This window comes from Staurois parvus, unplaced genomic scaffold (assembly GCF_062004578.1).
Source record: "Staurois parvus isolate SC_StPar_1 unplaced genomic scaffold, SC_StPar_1.0 ptg000015l, whole genome shotgun sequence".
Lineage (NCBI taxonomy): Eukaryota > Metazoa > Chordata > Amphibia > Anura > Ranidae > Staurois > Staurois parvus.
In genome coordinates this window covers 3,989,126-4,003,786 of record NW_028317811.1, presented here as the reverse complement: position 1 = coordinate 4,003,786, position 14,661 = coordinate 3,989,126, and the positions used below count along the sequence as shown (strand labels likewise).

The 14,661-nt window shown below is 40.7% G+C and overlaps 1 protein-coding gene across 1 annotated transcript in view; it reads right to left on the bottom strand.

Annotated features, from left to right (window-relative positions):
* Positions 1-3,281: 3,281 nt before the first annotated feature.
* The window catches only part of METTL4 (methyltransferase 4, N6-adenosine), a 251,100-nt gene continuing 239,720 nt past the window's right edge, over positions 3,282-14,661 (bottom strand). The window contains exon 8 of the mRNA XM_089678225.1: positions 3,282-4,470. Within this exon, the coding sequence (XP_089534351.1) occupies positions 4,325-4,470 (146 nt within the window). The 3' untranslated portion in view covers positions 3,282-4,324. The remainder of the gene's footprint in view (positions 4,471-14,661) is intronic.

The window sequence follows — 14,661 nt, the reverse complement described above, 5'->3', positions numbered from 1 at the left end:
CTACAATGGCTAAGACCTGCATACCTGCCCTCTGGAAGCAATAATCCCCTCCAATGCTCGCATTGTGGTTCATTAAGGTCAATGAAATTAACTCTGTGGAAAGTATCTCATCTGCACTGAGAGGGAAGGAGGAAAAGTTCAGGGGTACACGGTTTTACTGGACACTTTATACTTCCCACAAGGAATATTGTTACCATAGAGACTGATGAGTAATTTCATCCCCCCATTTTTTTTATCCCTTGCTGCCCTCTTATTTTCTCTGTTTGCTTCTTGTTGTTCTTCTCCTTTGTTTGGGAGTATTGCATCTCTCTGCTGTTTATTATGCTGAAAGTGACTGTAAACCCTTACATATATACCCAGTGAAATGACTGACCTCAGGTGATACACAGAGATGAAACAAATTATCCTACATACAGTAAGTTGTACCTACTTATCTACAACTATCTGTCCTCTACATCCAAAGTGCATAATTTACACAGTATCTCTCAGCTCTCAAAAGCAGGGGCAGGGAGCTGAAGTTACACTCAGCGATGAGAGTTCTAAGAGCTGATTGGAAGGAAGAGACACATTCCCCCCCACACAGCTCACAGGAACAAAGCTAAGGCTGTCAATTTGATGGATTTGATGGAGGTCCCTCCCTACATTTTCTCTTGGTGTCAGATGTGACTCATGCTGATAGCAGAGGAAAGAGTAATGACATTTAGTCCTCATGCACACTGGATGTTTTTACAGCTGCTGTTGACATTTTTTTCTAGAGCCAGTAAACTGCCCAGCATGTTATCCTATGTGCCCATGCACACATAGACTGTAATCAGCGTTTTTGGCAGGGATGTTTTTTGGATGGAAAAAACCCCAGAACTAGTGGGTTTCTAGAGGAGTCTTTTAGTGGTTTTCTAGAGGAGTCTTTTAGCTGTAAAAATGATCTAACACTGAAAAACTGACTTTTTTGGAGCAAAAAAAAACAAAAACAAAAAACAGCTAAAAAACAGCTAAACGCTAATGCAAAAAAACTCATGTTTTTAAAGTGACTTTACACTGCTAACATTACCAGCATTATTAAATGGAGCCTTAGTGCTTTGTTTATATTTCATGTCTGAGGTTTACAACCAAGTTTAGACTGAATGAAAGCTATGTTATCACCTAGAATGATTTTATACTGTATACTGTACTGACTATTGATGGGGTGTGAGTTCTTCAGTTACCACTGTATTTCTGCTTATTTTGTATCGCTGTTGTCATCAACTCCCTTGTCTATTTTACAAATGTGATGGTATGGCTGCCCCCCATGTCTATATGAAAATGTTATAGAGAATAAAAGAAAAAAAAAAAAAGAACCCGCTGGTGTGCAATAGAATGACAGTGCACACTATTAACCGCTTCCGTGCCGCCCTATAGCAGAAATACTGCTATAGGGAGGCACGGGTGCGCAAAACAGTGTGTGTGTGTGTGTGTGTGTGTGTGCGCGTGTGCGCGTGTGCGTGTGTGCGTTTCTGCAGTCCTGGCTGCCAATCACCGGGTCTCAGCTGGTGATTACTCGCTGGCACCCAGTGATCACTGAGTATCTCCAACGTGGGAGAGACCTGTGTATAAACAGATCTCTCCCCTGTCAGCTACTGCACACTGCTTTGTATGGCAGAGCCATACAAAGCAGTGCGCTTACAGTGAAGCACACACAGCCCACATAGTGAAACAGCACACAGTTAACCATTTGATCGTCCCAGATGTTAACCCCTTCCTGCCCAGTGCCATTAGTACAGTGTCCGTGCTTTTTATTAGCACTGATGTCAGTGACACCAAGTCAGTTCCCCCCAGTGTCAGAAAGCCTGCCACAGTCCTGCTATAAGTCGCTGACCGTCGCCATTACTAGTTAAAAAAAAAAAAATTCCAGTACCGTATTTTCCGGCGTATAAGACGACTGGGCGTATAAGACGACCCCCCTACTTTTCCTGTTAAAATATAGGCTTTGGGCTATACTTGCCGTATAAGACTACCCCCCTCTACCAACCAATCACGGCAAGCGATGTACCAGTATTTTCTGTGCACACTGCATACAAAGCCTGCTTGGATTGGGTGGGTCAGCTCTCCCTGCCTGCCCAGCCCTCCCTGTCTCCAAGATGATCTGAGAACTGCCACAGTTATTAATATATAATAATTAATGTTAATTATCGTATTTCCTGCAAGGTACTGCCTAGCTGACGCTTCTGCACATGTCTTCGGCAGCAGTAGACGATCGCTGATCACCATTCCTCACAGAACTGCATGAGACGTCGGATGCAGCCGTTCAGTGCTCGATTGAGCTTGACTGAAACTGTGATATGCAGAGAAGGGATACACATCGGGTAGCGGCAAGAAGACGCTTCTGCACATGTCACAGTTTCAGTCAAGCTCAATCGAGCACTGAACGGCTGCATCCGACGTCTCATGCAGTTCTGCGAGGAATGGTGATCAGCGATCGTCTACTGCTGCCGAAGACATGCGCAGAAGCGTCAGCTCGGAAGTACAGGTAAGGTTTCAGCACAACACCCGGCGTATAAGACGACCCCCGACTTTGTAGAAGATTTCCAGGGGTTAAAAAGTCGTCTTATACGCCGGAAAATACGGTATATACCACCATTTGTAAACACTATAACTTTCACGTAAACCAATTAATCTACATGTATTGGGTTTTTTTTTTAGCAAAGACATGCAGCAGGATACATTTTGGCCTAAATTTATGACGAAATTTGTTTTAAAATTTTTTACTGGACATGTTTAATAGCAAAAAGTCAAAAATATTGCTTTTTTTCTCAAAATTGTCATTTTTTTTTGTTTATAGTGCAAAAAATAAAAAATGCACCGGCGATCAACTACCACTGAAAGAAAATTCTATTTGTGGGGAAAAAAAGGATGCAAATTTATTTGGGTGCAGCGTTGCATAACCGCGCAATTGTCAAACTAACACGGTGCCGTATTACAAAAATATGGCCTGGTCAGGAAGGGGGTAAATCCTCTGGAAGGCAAGTGGTTAAAACAGGGTGGTGTGAACTGGCTGCCCTGGGGCAACTCCTATTATACCTGGTGTGAATAGCCCCCTAAAATGCCTTTGAATGATGTAGCATTAACAATATCCTTTACTGGTAACACTTGAACTCAATAATTTGGAACAATGTCTGCATACTTTTGGCCTTGTATTTTAGTTTTGGTTTTAGACAAATTCTCCAATTAATACTGGCTTTCTCTTCATACTCAATTTGGATGAAATGACCCCTTAACATTATATTAACGTGTATGTCCAGACAAGATGAATAAAAAACACACATTTAGTACAACTCTGGAATACATGCACATTTCCCCATGTTCACTCCTTGTACACAAGCACAGGAGTAGAGGAAGTTATCAACTTAAAATTTCTGGAAAAAAAAGCAAGGTATTTTTTTTGAGCTTATTGAACAGATATGATAAAATATTTTCATGGTTTACTTAGCAGACCAAATGGGAGCAAATAAGAGGAGTTCATTGTTAGTGTTTATCTATACCGTAACAAGTTGCACACAATCAGCTTTTATGATAATTAAAAGTTATTATAATTATACACTTCCCATGGATAAAAAGCTGTGTACAAAATTCACCTGTCACAGCTCTGATGACACTCAGCATTACTGCCACTCACTGGGAAGCTTTGTTTTTCTGTATAGGTCCTTTCAAATGAATAATATTTACCCTAGAAACATTTAATCCAGTTTTCACAAATCTGACGTAAACGGGCCAGGCATTAAATGTGGCCAAAGGGGTAAACTATAATGTATTATGACAAAGACCAAATAAAAAAGGAAAAAAAAAAGCAATAGCGCAAAATAAAATTTAGCACATTGATCATTGTTTTCATACCCCTCTTCATACATTATATATTGCTCTTGAAAGCAGCAAAATGAGATGAATGTGATAAAATTGTCATTTAATCCATCTGGGAAATATATACTGTTTTGAAATATTACGGAGATGCCTATGAGGACTTGTGCTGCTGCCACAGATCGGTTTTCTTCATTCTTTTCCTATAGCCTAGACAATTAACCTTTGTTCTATCAGGAAACTAGGCTACACTGTAGTGAACATGGGGTTATTTTGCAATTTTCTTTTCCATCTCTGTGCAAAGCTATCTGAAGCTAAGGACAATTTGTACAGCTTAAAACAACAGCACTGAGGTAGTGCACAGAGACTCGCCCACTCCATGAATTTCTTATTGGGACATGTCCGCTTCTATTTACACAGATTCCTAAGTGTTCTGTCGGTAATAAAAAGCAATTCTAATGTATAAAAAAAATCCTGTATAGCTAATAGACTTGGGTCAGTTTTCAGTCTCAAAGGGAATGAAATAATCCAAGTGTTGGAATTTCAGAACTTCGTTTCCCCAGCTTGTCCAGCCTGGCTGCAGATTACGGGCAAATAACTCCAAGCGTTCCACGTCTGGTTTGACATATTTTTTCAGGATCTCTGAAACAAAGAAAAGAAGGATAAAGAGAAAAAGAAGAAAGTGAAAAAAGAAGAACAAAAATCAATCTTCCTTTAGCTATCGGGAAATGAAAAACTGGAGTATTTCATTAAAAAGAAGGCAGCAAATTAATTTCAAGGATTTCATCAACAGCTGGCCTATTTATAGCGAGGAAATCATTTGAAATAAGCGCCCTTGAGATTGTGAACAATACAGTCAGAGGCTTCAATAGGCCTGATTTATTGGTTTTCATTTAGAGACATGGAATGAGGATTTTACCGCCTACACAGGTGACTTTTCAATTTTTCAATAGAGTCATCTCAGTACTCCTGAGCAAGCGGTGACAATGTTTTAAATGCTTTCTGAATGACAGGAACAAAACATGGCTGAAAAGGACAAGACAATTAGTACACAGCGATCAGGTTAAATTCTAAGGACAAGGACTGTGATAAAAACACCTTATCACCAGCTGGGGATGCTGCATTACACTGCGCTGCAATAAATGCCAAGTCCAATTCCAAGGCTTCTCTACAGCAGTCTTAGAGCATCTAAGGCACATGCATTCTGCTACATTTAAAGAAAGATATTATTTCATCTGGTCAGCCTGAGTGCAGTTTCACTGAGTCTTTCCACTGTTAAAGCAGCTGCGTCATTATATCAACATGCTAGCTAACATTTTAAATGAAGACAAATGTTGGTTAGCCAATTCTTAAACAAAGGTAAAAATATACATATTGACAATAAGCAAATGCTTGAAAAAAGTTCTAAAAAGGAGTAAATAGGATATTCAAACACTCTCTGCAGGTGTATCTTCCAAGGGCATGCGTTTTAAGAATATATATATATATACACATATATATATATATATATATATATATATATATATATATATATAAATTATCTTGCAGAAGTTTTAGGCAGGTGTGAAAAAATGCTGTAAATTAAGAATGCTTTCAGAAGTAGAAGAAATGTTAATATTTTTTTCTTATTATTTAAAGTGGAAAGTAAGTGAACAGAATAGAAATCCAAATCAAATCAATATTTGGTGTGACCACCCTTTGCCTTCAAAACAGCAGCAATTCTTCTAGATATTATACACAGTTTTTGAAGGAACCCAGCAAGTGGGTTGTTCCACATATATTGTAGATCTAACCAGACATCTTCTGTGGATGTAGGCTGCCTCAAATCCTTCTGTCTCTTTATGTAATCCTAGACAGACTCAATAATGTTGAGATTATTATGGCCCACTCCCTTTGGGCCAAATCATCACTTCCAGGACAGCCAAATCAGATTTTGACTCATCAGTCCAGAGCACCTGCAGCCATTTTTTTGCACCCAGGTTCCTATGTTTTTGTGCATAGTTTAGCCTTGTCTCTGCTTAACATTTCATAGCCTATTCTAGTTTTTTTATTCCTCAAAATAAATCTAGTAAACATCTTTTTAATTATTCGAAAATATACTTCTGGCAGTTTAATTGGTATCATTTGAAATTTATATTATATTTTTGGAACAATTACCATTTTTATCAGTTTTATAGGAGCTATCCATGACAGAGTTCCCCAACCTAATTTCCTTAGCTCATCCTTGATCTCATTTAATAATGGGATATAATTTGAACTATAGAGATTCTTTGACGATACGGTTAAATTTATACCTAGATATTTTAATTCTCTCTCTCTCCAAACAAAGGGGAATTCCTCCTGTAACTTTTTTTCTCTTTATTAAGAAGGTTTATATTTAGGATCGCTGTTTTTGTTGGATTAATTTTTAAATTTGACACCTCACCATATTCCTTCAATGATTTCATTAAATATAGCAATGTTATCCTTGGATTTACCGCATAAAACAGCATATCATCCACATAAGCTGCCACCTTATGCTCTATTTCTCCTATCCAGATTCCTTTTATATCTATATTATTCCTTATTGTGGCTAAGAGAGATTCCAGGGACAGTACATATAGCAATGGAGACAAAGGGCATCCCTGTCGTGTCCTGTTTTGCATCTCAAAGAACTCTGATAATTCCCCATTAACCATGATTACTGCAGAGGGCTGACTATAACATTTCTTTATATATTCTCTCATTCTAGGTCCCATCCCCAATACTTACAATGTATCTAGCATATATCCCCAGTCTACTCTATCATATGCTTTCTCAGCATCAAACGAGAGTATCATCGCAGGAGTTTTCTCTTTCCTACTTTTTTGTATGAGAAACAAAGATCTTAATCCATTGTCTCTACCCTCCCTCCCTGGGACAAAGCCAACCTGATCTATATGAATCAATTCCAGCATTAGGTCTTTCAACCGATTTGCCAGAACTTTTGCATATAGTTTAGTGTCTACATTCAGTAAGGAAATCGGTCTATAACTAGAACATTGAGTGACATCTTTTTCTTCCTTATGTATAAGAACAACATGAGCTTGCAAGGATTCCCTCCTCATTTCCATCTCTCCTCCAAAGGTATTCATATATATCCTCAATTTGGGTACTAATAAATCTTTATTTTTTTTTATAGTATCTCACCGTATACCCATCAGGTCTTGGACTTTTTCCAGCTGTCGTACGTTTTAATGCTAGATGAATTTCTTCCTGCGTTATTGCTATTTCAAGGGATTTTATTATTCTTCACTTAATTTCGGTAATCCCGCCCTTTTTAAATATGCCTTTTTTCTTTTTTTCCTAATTTGTCTTCCTTTATAATACCATGGGGTGTAATATTATATAGCTTGTTATAATATTCCTTAAACACTTTTGCTATATCTTTAGTTGGATACACTAATTCTCCATTGCTATCTCTTATTTTCTCTATATAGTTCCTAGATGTTTTTTTTCTCTGAGCTCTCATTAAGTATTTTCTTGGTCTATCCCCCCAGCTATATCTCACACTTGTTATTTTATTAAACACTCTCCTCTTATCTTCTTCCAGAAAACTAGTTAATTCTTCTCTTTTGTTTATTATCCTCTGCATGATCTCCTTTGTTACTCTATCTTTATGTATCTGCTCTAAATCACAGAGTTCTCTAAGAAGCATATTTATTTTTCTCTTCTTTCCTTCTTCTTAGCTCCTATCGCTATTAAAATTCCTCTAATATAGGCCTTATGAGCATCCCATACCGTTGCTACGGACACTTCCTCAGAATCATTGCTCTATTTCTTTTTTAACTTTCTCATGACCCTGAATAAGTGTCTCATTTAACCTCCATAATTTTCCACCTTTCTGCCCATTTCCCCATAACAATTGCATTGTGACAGGGGCATGGTCCAAGATTGATATGACTTACTTTAACCAGGGACTCAATGAATTGATGATCCAACAATATATAATCCAATCTTGAATACGTCTCATGTGCACGAGAGTAAAACGTGTAATCTCTATTCTTCATATGCTTAATTCTCCATATATCTACAAGTTAACACTGATATAACATTTTTTTCAAGGGTTTCAAAAACTTACTACCCTCTCTTTGCAGAGGAGACGTCATATCCATCTGAGGATCCATACACAAATTAAAATCTCCTGCCTCAATTAAACTACCTTTTTTAAAGTCCAGTAATTTCCTCAGAACATTTTTCAGGAATATCTCCAGTTTCTTATTCAGGCAGTAAATATTTGCTAATGTACAATCTATTTCCTGCAATTTTCCCTTCAAAAACAAAAATCTCCCTTCAGGGTCTACCAATCTTTCTTCCAACTTAAATTTTATATTTTTCGCAAAACCTATTGCCACTCCCTTAGCACGTTTAATTGGGGAATTCTGCGAAGAACCAAGATGGATAAGATCTGAATTGTAGCTTCACATTTGTTTCATGTGCTAGATGTGTCTCCTGTAAAAAAAACCACTGAAGAAAGTGTATGCTGAATTTCTTTAAGAATCCTAAATCTTTTCCCAGGGCTATTTAATCCTCTGACATTATGGGGTTTATTTACTAAAGCTGGAGAGTCCAAAATCAGACTCCCTTCTGCATAGAAACCAATCAGCTTCCAGGTTTCATTGCCAAAGCTTCATTGAACAAGCTGAGGTTAGAAGCTGATTGGTTTCTATGCAGAAGGGAGTCTGATTTTGGACTCTCCAGCTTTAGTAAATAAACCCCTATATGTCACACAATAAATCTCTTCCATTTTTCCCTTTACTCCAATGTTCTCATCCTCCTTCCCCCTCCTCCTCTCTCTCTTCTCCTCCTTTCTCCTGGATTCCTCCAGATGCATATATTTCCCACTACCTCGCAGAGTCTTAAACTAAATACAAACTCCCCATACCTTCCTCCCCCCCTCACATCCCTCCCCCTCCCTTTTTAGGCCAGTGTCTTGCCTATGAATCATTTGTGGTCCTATTCCCATCTTTGATTCCACTCCAGGGTGGGGCTCTGAACATGCACACCTCACCAAATTACCTACCCCCACAATGCAAAACCAACAGGAGAAAAAAAAAATCAAACAGAGATTCAGGACTCTGGGCAGACTGGGAAGACATAGGAATAGAAGGGAGGAGGGGAAGGGAAAAGGGAGCAAGAAGAGAAAAGGAGAGAAAAAGAAAAGAAAAAAATCTTTCCTCCCCCTCCAGTCCTCCTCTCCTCCCCCCCCCCCCCCCACACACACATCTCCCCTTTTCCCTTTTCTTTCTTTAACTCTCAATTTCCCCTTTGGGCTGTCTGCCACCTCTCACTTTCCCTATTCCTCACCTCCCCTTCCCCTACTCCCCAACCAGGAATATCTACATACTGCAACTCAAGTCTCTCACAAAAGTCTCTCAAGTCTTCAGGAAACTTAAGTCTTGCTGAGCGTCCATTTTTCCATCCGATTAAACAAGCTGGAAACACCCAGCTATATCGTACGTTCTGCATCCTCATTTGTTCTACTAATGGTTTCAAAATTATTTTTCTGGAAAGTGTCTCTGCAGCGAGATCAGCAAAAATCTGTATATTTACTTCCCCATATTTTATAACTGCTCTTCCTTTCATCTTCTTCCAGATCTCTTCTTTATCTCGATAGTAATGAAATTGGACGATAACATCTCTCGAGTTTCCTTTTCTACCTTCTTGTTGAGATCTACCAATTCTATACACCCCATCAATTTTAAAAGGCTCAGCTGCAGATCTATCCATTACTATATCCAACACTTTCTGTATCGTTTCCATCAATTTTTCTCCTTGAGATATCTCTGGGAGATCTCGTATCCTTAAGTTGCATCTTCTATCCCTATTTACCTGTTCTTCTAATTTATATAGCAGATTTCTTTGTTCTTTTTTCAATTCCACCATTTGTTATTCTAAGATCTGAATCACTTGGGCATGGTAATTTTTTTTCCGATTCCTCCTCTCTAGATAATACATGACCTAGATTTTTATGTAACTTTACCATTTCTTGTTTTTATAGATTTTTCTTGCCCTTTAAACATTTCTGCTATTTCTGATTTAGTAGGCAGGTGTGAATTTATTTCTTGCTCTTCTAAGTTCTCCGCCACACCTGTTTTCTCTATATCTCCATCTTCCAAATTTTGACTAGTATTCGATATTGCCAGGGATACTCTGGAGCACTCTCCCGTACTACTTTCCAACACACTCTTATCATTTATTCCTATTTGCCTCTCTGGAGTCTGTTTATCCTGTATGGGAATATATTTCTTAATTGAACTTGATTGAAGGGCTTTGACCCACCTCCTTTTGTTACTTTATTTTTCATGTTGGTAAATAACAAATTCAAAGTTCCACACCTCCAACAGAATATTTTTTTCTTTCTTTTCCTTCCCTTTTTTCTTCCTTTCTCCGTCTCCCCCAATAACCCCCTTCAGGGACAAAAGTCCTTATTGGATCCTCTCTCTTATTTTATGCTTAGTCCATTAAATACAAGACCCTCAATAATATCCCCTGTATACAGCCCCCAGTCCTTTATCCAACATAATTTACTTCATATTTAATTGGAGAATATAACATGTATCACAGTCCATAAACTTCTGCCACTCTCACTCACCCTCTTAGTTCTTATTTCTTCCACTTCGGGGGGGGGGCATTGTATGCTCTCTCCACCAGGGGGGTTACAGACTTCAGAAGGGTCCTCCACATTGGCAAAACGTTCCAGGAGGGGGGGCTCTTATCCTGAGTGAGTGATGGACGAATCAGCCCAAGTTGCATAGGTTTGGGTGTGTCTAATGTCTCAGAATCAAAGTTTCTAGCAGGAGGGTTAGGCTGGACCAGAAACTTAGGTAGCATCCATGTGGGTCTAGGAACTTGGTTGGACCTTTCTAACCTGCGTTCACGTAGGCGACGATCGATCTGGATGTCTAGTGCGATCACATCTTCCAGAGAATCTGGTATGCCAACTCGAGCCAGTTCGTCCTTGAGGGGTTCAGCCAGACCCAAGCGGAACTGGTGACGCAGGGCGGCGTCATTCCAATTGGTATCCCCACTCCAACGTCTAAAGTCTGTGACATAATCTTCGGCCACTCGGCGACCTTGTTGGAGCGCATCTAATGCTACTTCAGTGGTGGTGGTCCATTGTGGGTCATCATATAGTTGGGCCATTGCGTCGAAGAGAGTTGTCATAGTATTTAGGTGTGGGTGATGACTCTCTAACAGACGATGGGCCCAACTTTGTGGTTCACCTTGAAGCAGGGAAATAATGAACCCCACTTTGACAGTCTCTGTAGAGAAGGTTCTTGGCTGGAGATTGAAGTAAAGTTGACATGCATTACGGAACGCTCTAAACTTGCCTCGGTCTCCATTAAACCACTCAGGAGTAGGTACACGGGGTTCAGGTGGTGGCATCGTGACAATTGTGTTGGCGCGGGATTCTGTGGAATCTCTGGCCGTTGCTGGAGTAGCAGGATCCACAGACACAGGAGCAGGTGTAGCCAGTGTTTGCATGCGTTCCTCCAGGTGCGCATATCCATGCTGCAGAGTCTTAACTGCTTGAGTGAGTGCTGCCAGGTGATGACATATCTCATTCAGGGGTGAGGATCCTCTTGCAGGCTCAGACATGGCCGTATGGCACTGTCACGTACCTGTTTAATGAGCCTGACTTAAAGAGGCAGACCTCTCGTACAACTCCGGCTCAAGGACTGCTGAGAGTGGGACAGCGGTCGCAGGAGCACGGTGAGGTATGAGGGCCTGAGATCTGTCCGGTAACAGCTGTTGGGCTGATGAGTAGCAGGCCAGAGCAGGGTGCAGATGTATCCGTGCAGGATGGATGGATGCCAGAGCACCGTGTGCTGAAGAAGCAGAGTCAGACAAGCTGGGTTCGATATTGGTGAGACAGATCAGGCTTAAACGGCAGGCAGGAGAATAGTCGGGTCACAGGCCGGATTAAGTAACAGGAGATCAATCAGATAGGAGCAGGCAGAAGAATAATCCGAGGACAGGCCAGAAGTCAGGGCAGGAGGCGATCAAGCAGAAGTCAGGAACAGGCTGGTTTGGCAACAGGTATCAATCACGGAAGTCAGGAAACACGAGCAGGGGGAAAAGACCATACAGCAAAGAGAAAACCACAGCAATCAGTTTAAATAGCCCTCTTGGCACCAGCATTAATGACAGGTGTGGGAGTGCGCATGCACAACTGTGCGCGCCTCTGTCCAGGCGCCCGCACATCTGCTCGGCTTGCCAGAACCCTGCGCATGCACATACAGTCAGGTCCATAAATATTGGGACATCGACACAATTCTAACATTTTTGGCTCTATACACCACCACAATGGATTTGAAATGAAATGAACAAGATGTGATTTAACTGCAGACTGTCAGCTTTAATTTTACATCCAAATCAGGTGAACGGTGTAGGAATTACAACAGTTTGCATATGTGCCTCCCACTTGTTAAGGGACCAAAAGTAATGGGACAGAATAATAATCATAAATCAAAATTTCACTTTTTAATACTTGGTTGCAAATCCTTTGCAGTCAATTACAGCCTGAAGTCTGGAACGCATAGACATCACCAGACGCTGGGTTTCATCCCTGGTGATGCTCTGCCAGGCCTCTACTGCAACTGTCTTCAGTTCCTGCTTGTTCTTGGGGCATTTTCCCTTCAGTTTTGTCTTCAGCAAGTAAAATGCATGCTCAATCGGATTCAGGTCAGGTTATTGACTTGGCCATTGCATAACATTCCACTTCTTTCCCTTAAAAAACTCTTTGGTTGCTTTTGCAGTATGCTTGGGGTCATTGTCCATCTGCACTGTGAAGCGACGTCCAATGAGTTCTGAAGCATTAGGCTGAATATGAGCAGATAATATTGCCCGAAACACTTCAGAATTCATCCTGCTGCTTTTGTCAGCAGTCACATCATCAATAAATACAAGAGAATCAGTTCCATTGACAGCCATACATGCCCACGCCATGACACTACCACCACCATGCTTCACTGATGAGGTGGTATGCTTAGGATCATGAGCAGTTCCTTTCCTTCTCCATACTCTTCTCTTCCCATCACTCTGGTACAAGTTGATCTTGGTCTCATCTGTCCATAGGATGTTGTTCCAGAACTGTGAAGGCTTTTTTAGATGTCGTTTGTTTTTGAGGCTCACCAATGGTTTACATGTTGTGGTGAACCCTCTGTATTCACTCTGGTGAAGTCTTCTCTTGATTGTTGACTTTGACACACATACACCTACCTCCTGGAGAGTGTTCTTGATCTGGCCAACTGTTGTGAAGGGTGTTTTCTTCATCAGGGAAAAAATTCTTCGGTCATCCACCACATTTGTTTTCCGTGGTCTTCCAGGTCTTTTGGTGTTGCTGAGCTCTCCGGTGCGTTCCTTCTTTTTAAGAATGTTCCAAACAGTTGTTTTGGCCACGCCTAATGTTTTTGCTATCTCTCTGAGGGGTTTGTTTTGTTTTTTCAGCCTAATGATGGCTTGCTTCACTGATAGTGACAGCTCTTTGGATTTTATCTTGAGAGTTGACAGCAACAGATTCCAAATGCAAATAGCACACTTGAAATGAACTCTGGACCTTTTATGTGCTCATTGTAATTGGGATAATGAGGGAATAACACACACCTGGCCATGGAACAGCTGAGAAGCCAATGGTCCCATTACTTTTGGTCCCTTAACAAGTGGGAGGCACATATGCAAACTGTTGTAATTCCTACACCGCTCACCTGATTTGGATGTAAATACCCTCAAATTAAAGCTGACAGTCTGCAGTTAAAGCACATCTTGTTCATTTCATTTCAAATCCATTGTGGTGGTGTATAGAGCCAAAAATTTTAGAATTGTGTCGATGTGCCAATATTTATGGACCTGGCTGTATTCGTGCGCCGTGGAGATTTACCTGTACTAAGGTCAGGCCTTCCCTGATATCCACAGAGACACCTGTGGTGACCACACAAATGCTGCTCCAATGTGCAGCAGCTAAAAATCGGAACTCTTTTGCCAGCAGACATTTTCTAATAAGTAGACAGAGTATACATTTCTGGTAACAGACTATATTTGTTTTAAAAAAAAAAAACACTCTTTGAGCCCATTCACACTTTACCATTCTTGTGTGTTTAATGTTTGTTGTGTCACATGTTACCCTGCTTTGCCTTAAGGCAGCTCGTTGAAGTGAAACACAAGAACTGAAAAAAACTGACATGCAGCATTTTTCTGGATGTAGTGCATTGCAAATTGCAATGCATATGTGTGAGAGCTTCATTCCCTTTGTGTATTAGAGTGCAGATCAAAAGTCAATGGCACCCCAATGTAATAGCGTAGCCTCCCTGGTGGTATTCCCGAGTGTAGCTCAGGGTAAAGTTTCAGTACCACAAGCGGTAACCCCGAGCTACACTCTGGAATACTATGCAGCGCTCCGCGATCCCTTGGTCACTTTCCTTGTCCTGCGCTCCCGCGATGTCCCTCTTGCAGTGTCCCCGGCAATGTAATCCGGCGGATGCTGGCATCTGTCATCTGGGTTCCGTCCTCTGCAAGCGTCGGGACGTACGGGGGATGGAACGGCGGGAAATTTGAAAATGACAAAAAGTGACATTCACTAAAATCACATAGTAAAACATTACTGTATCAAACCATTTCACATACATTTTGTCCCTAGTGCTTTGTCCTGTGCCCTGCCTGCATTTTTACTGTTCTTTCTGCCTGGAAACTGAGAAATGTCCATGGCGTCCTAAAAGCGTCCCTTTAGGTCAAAAGCGATAGTAAATTAGAACTACTTGCAGAATTGAGTGATGATTCGTGGGGAAATTTGTCATCAGACACTGAAAACGATTT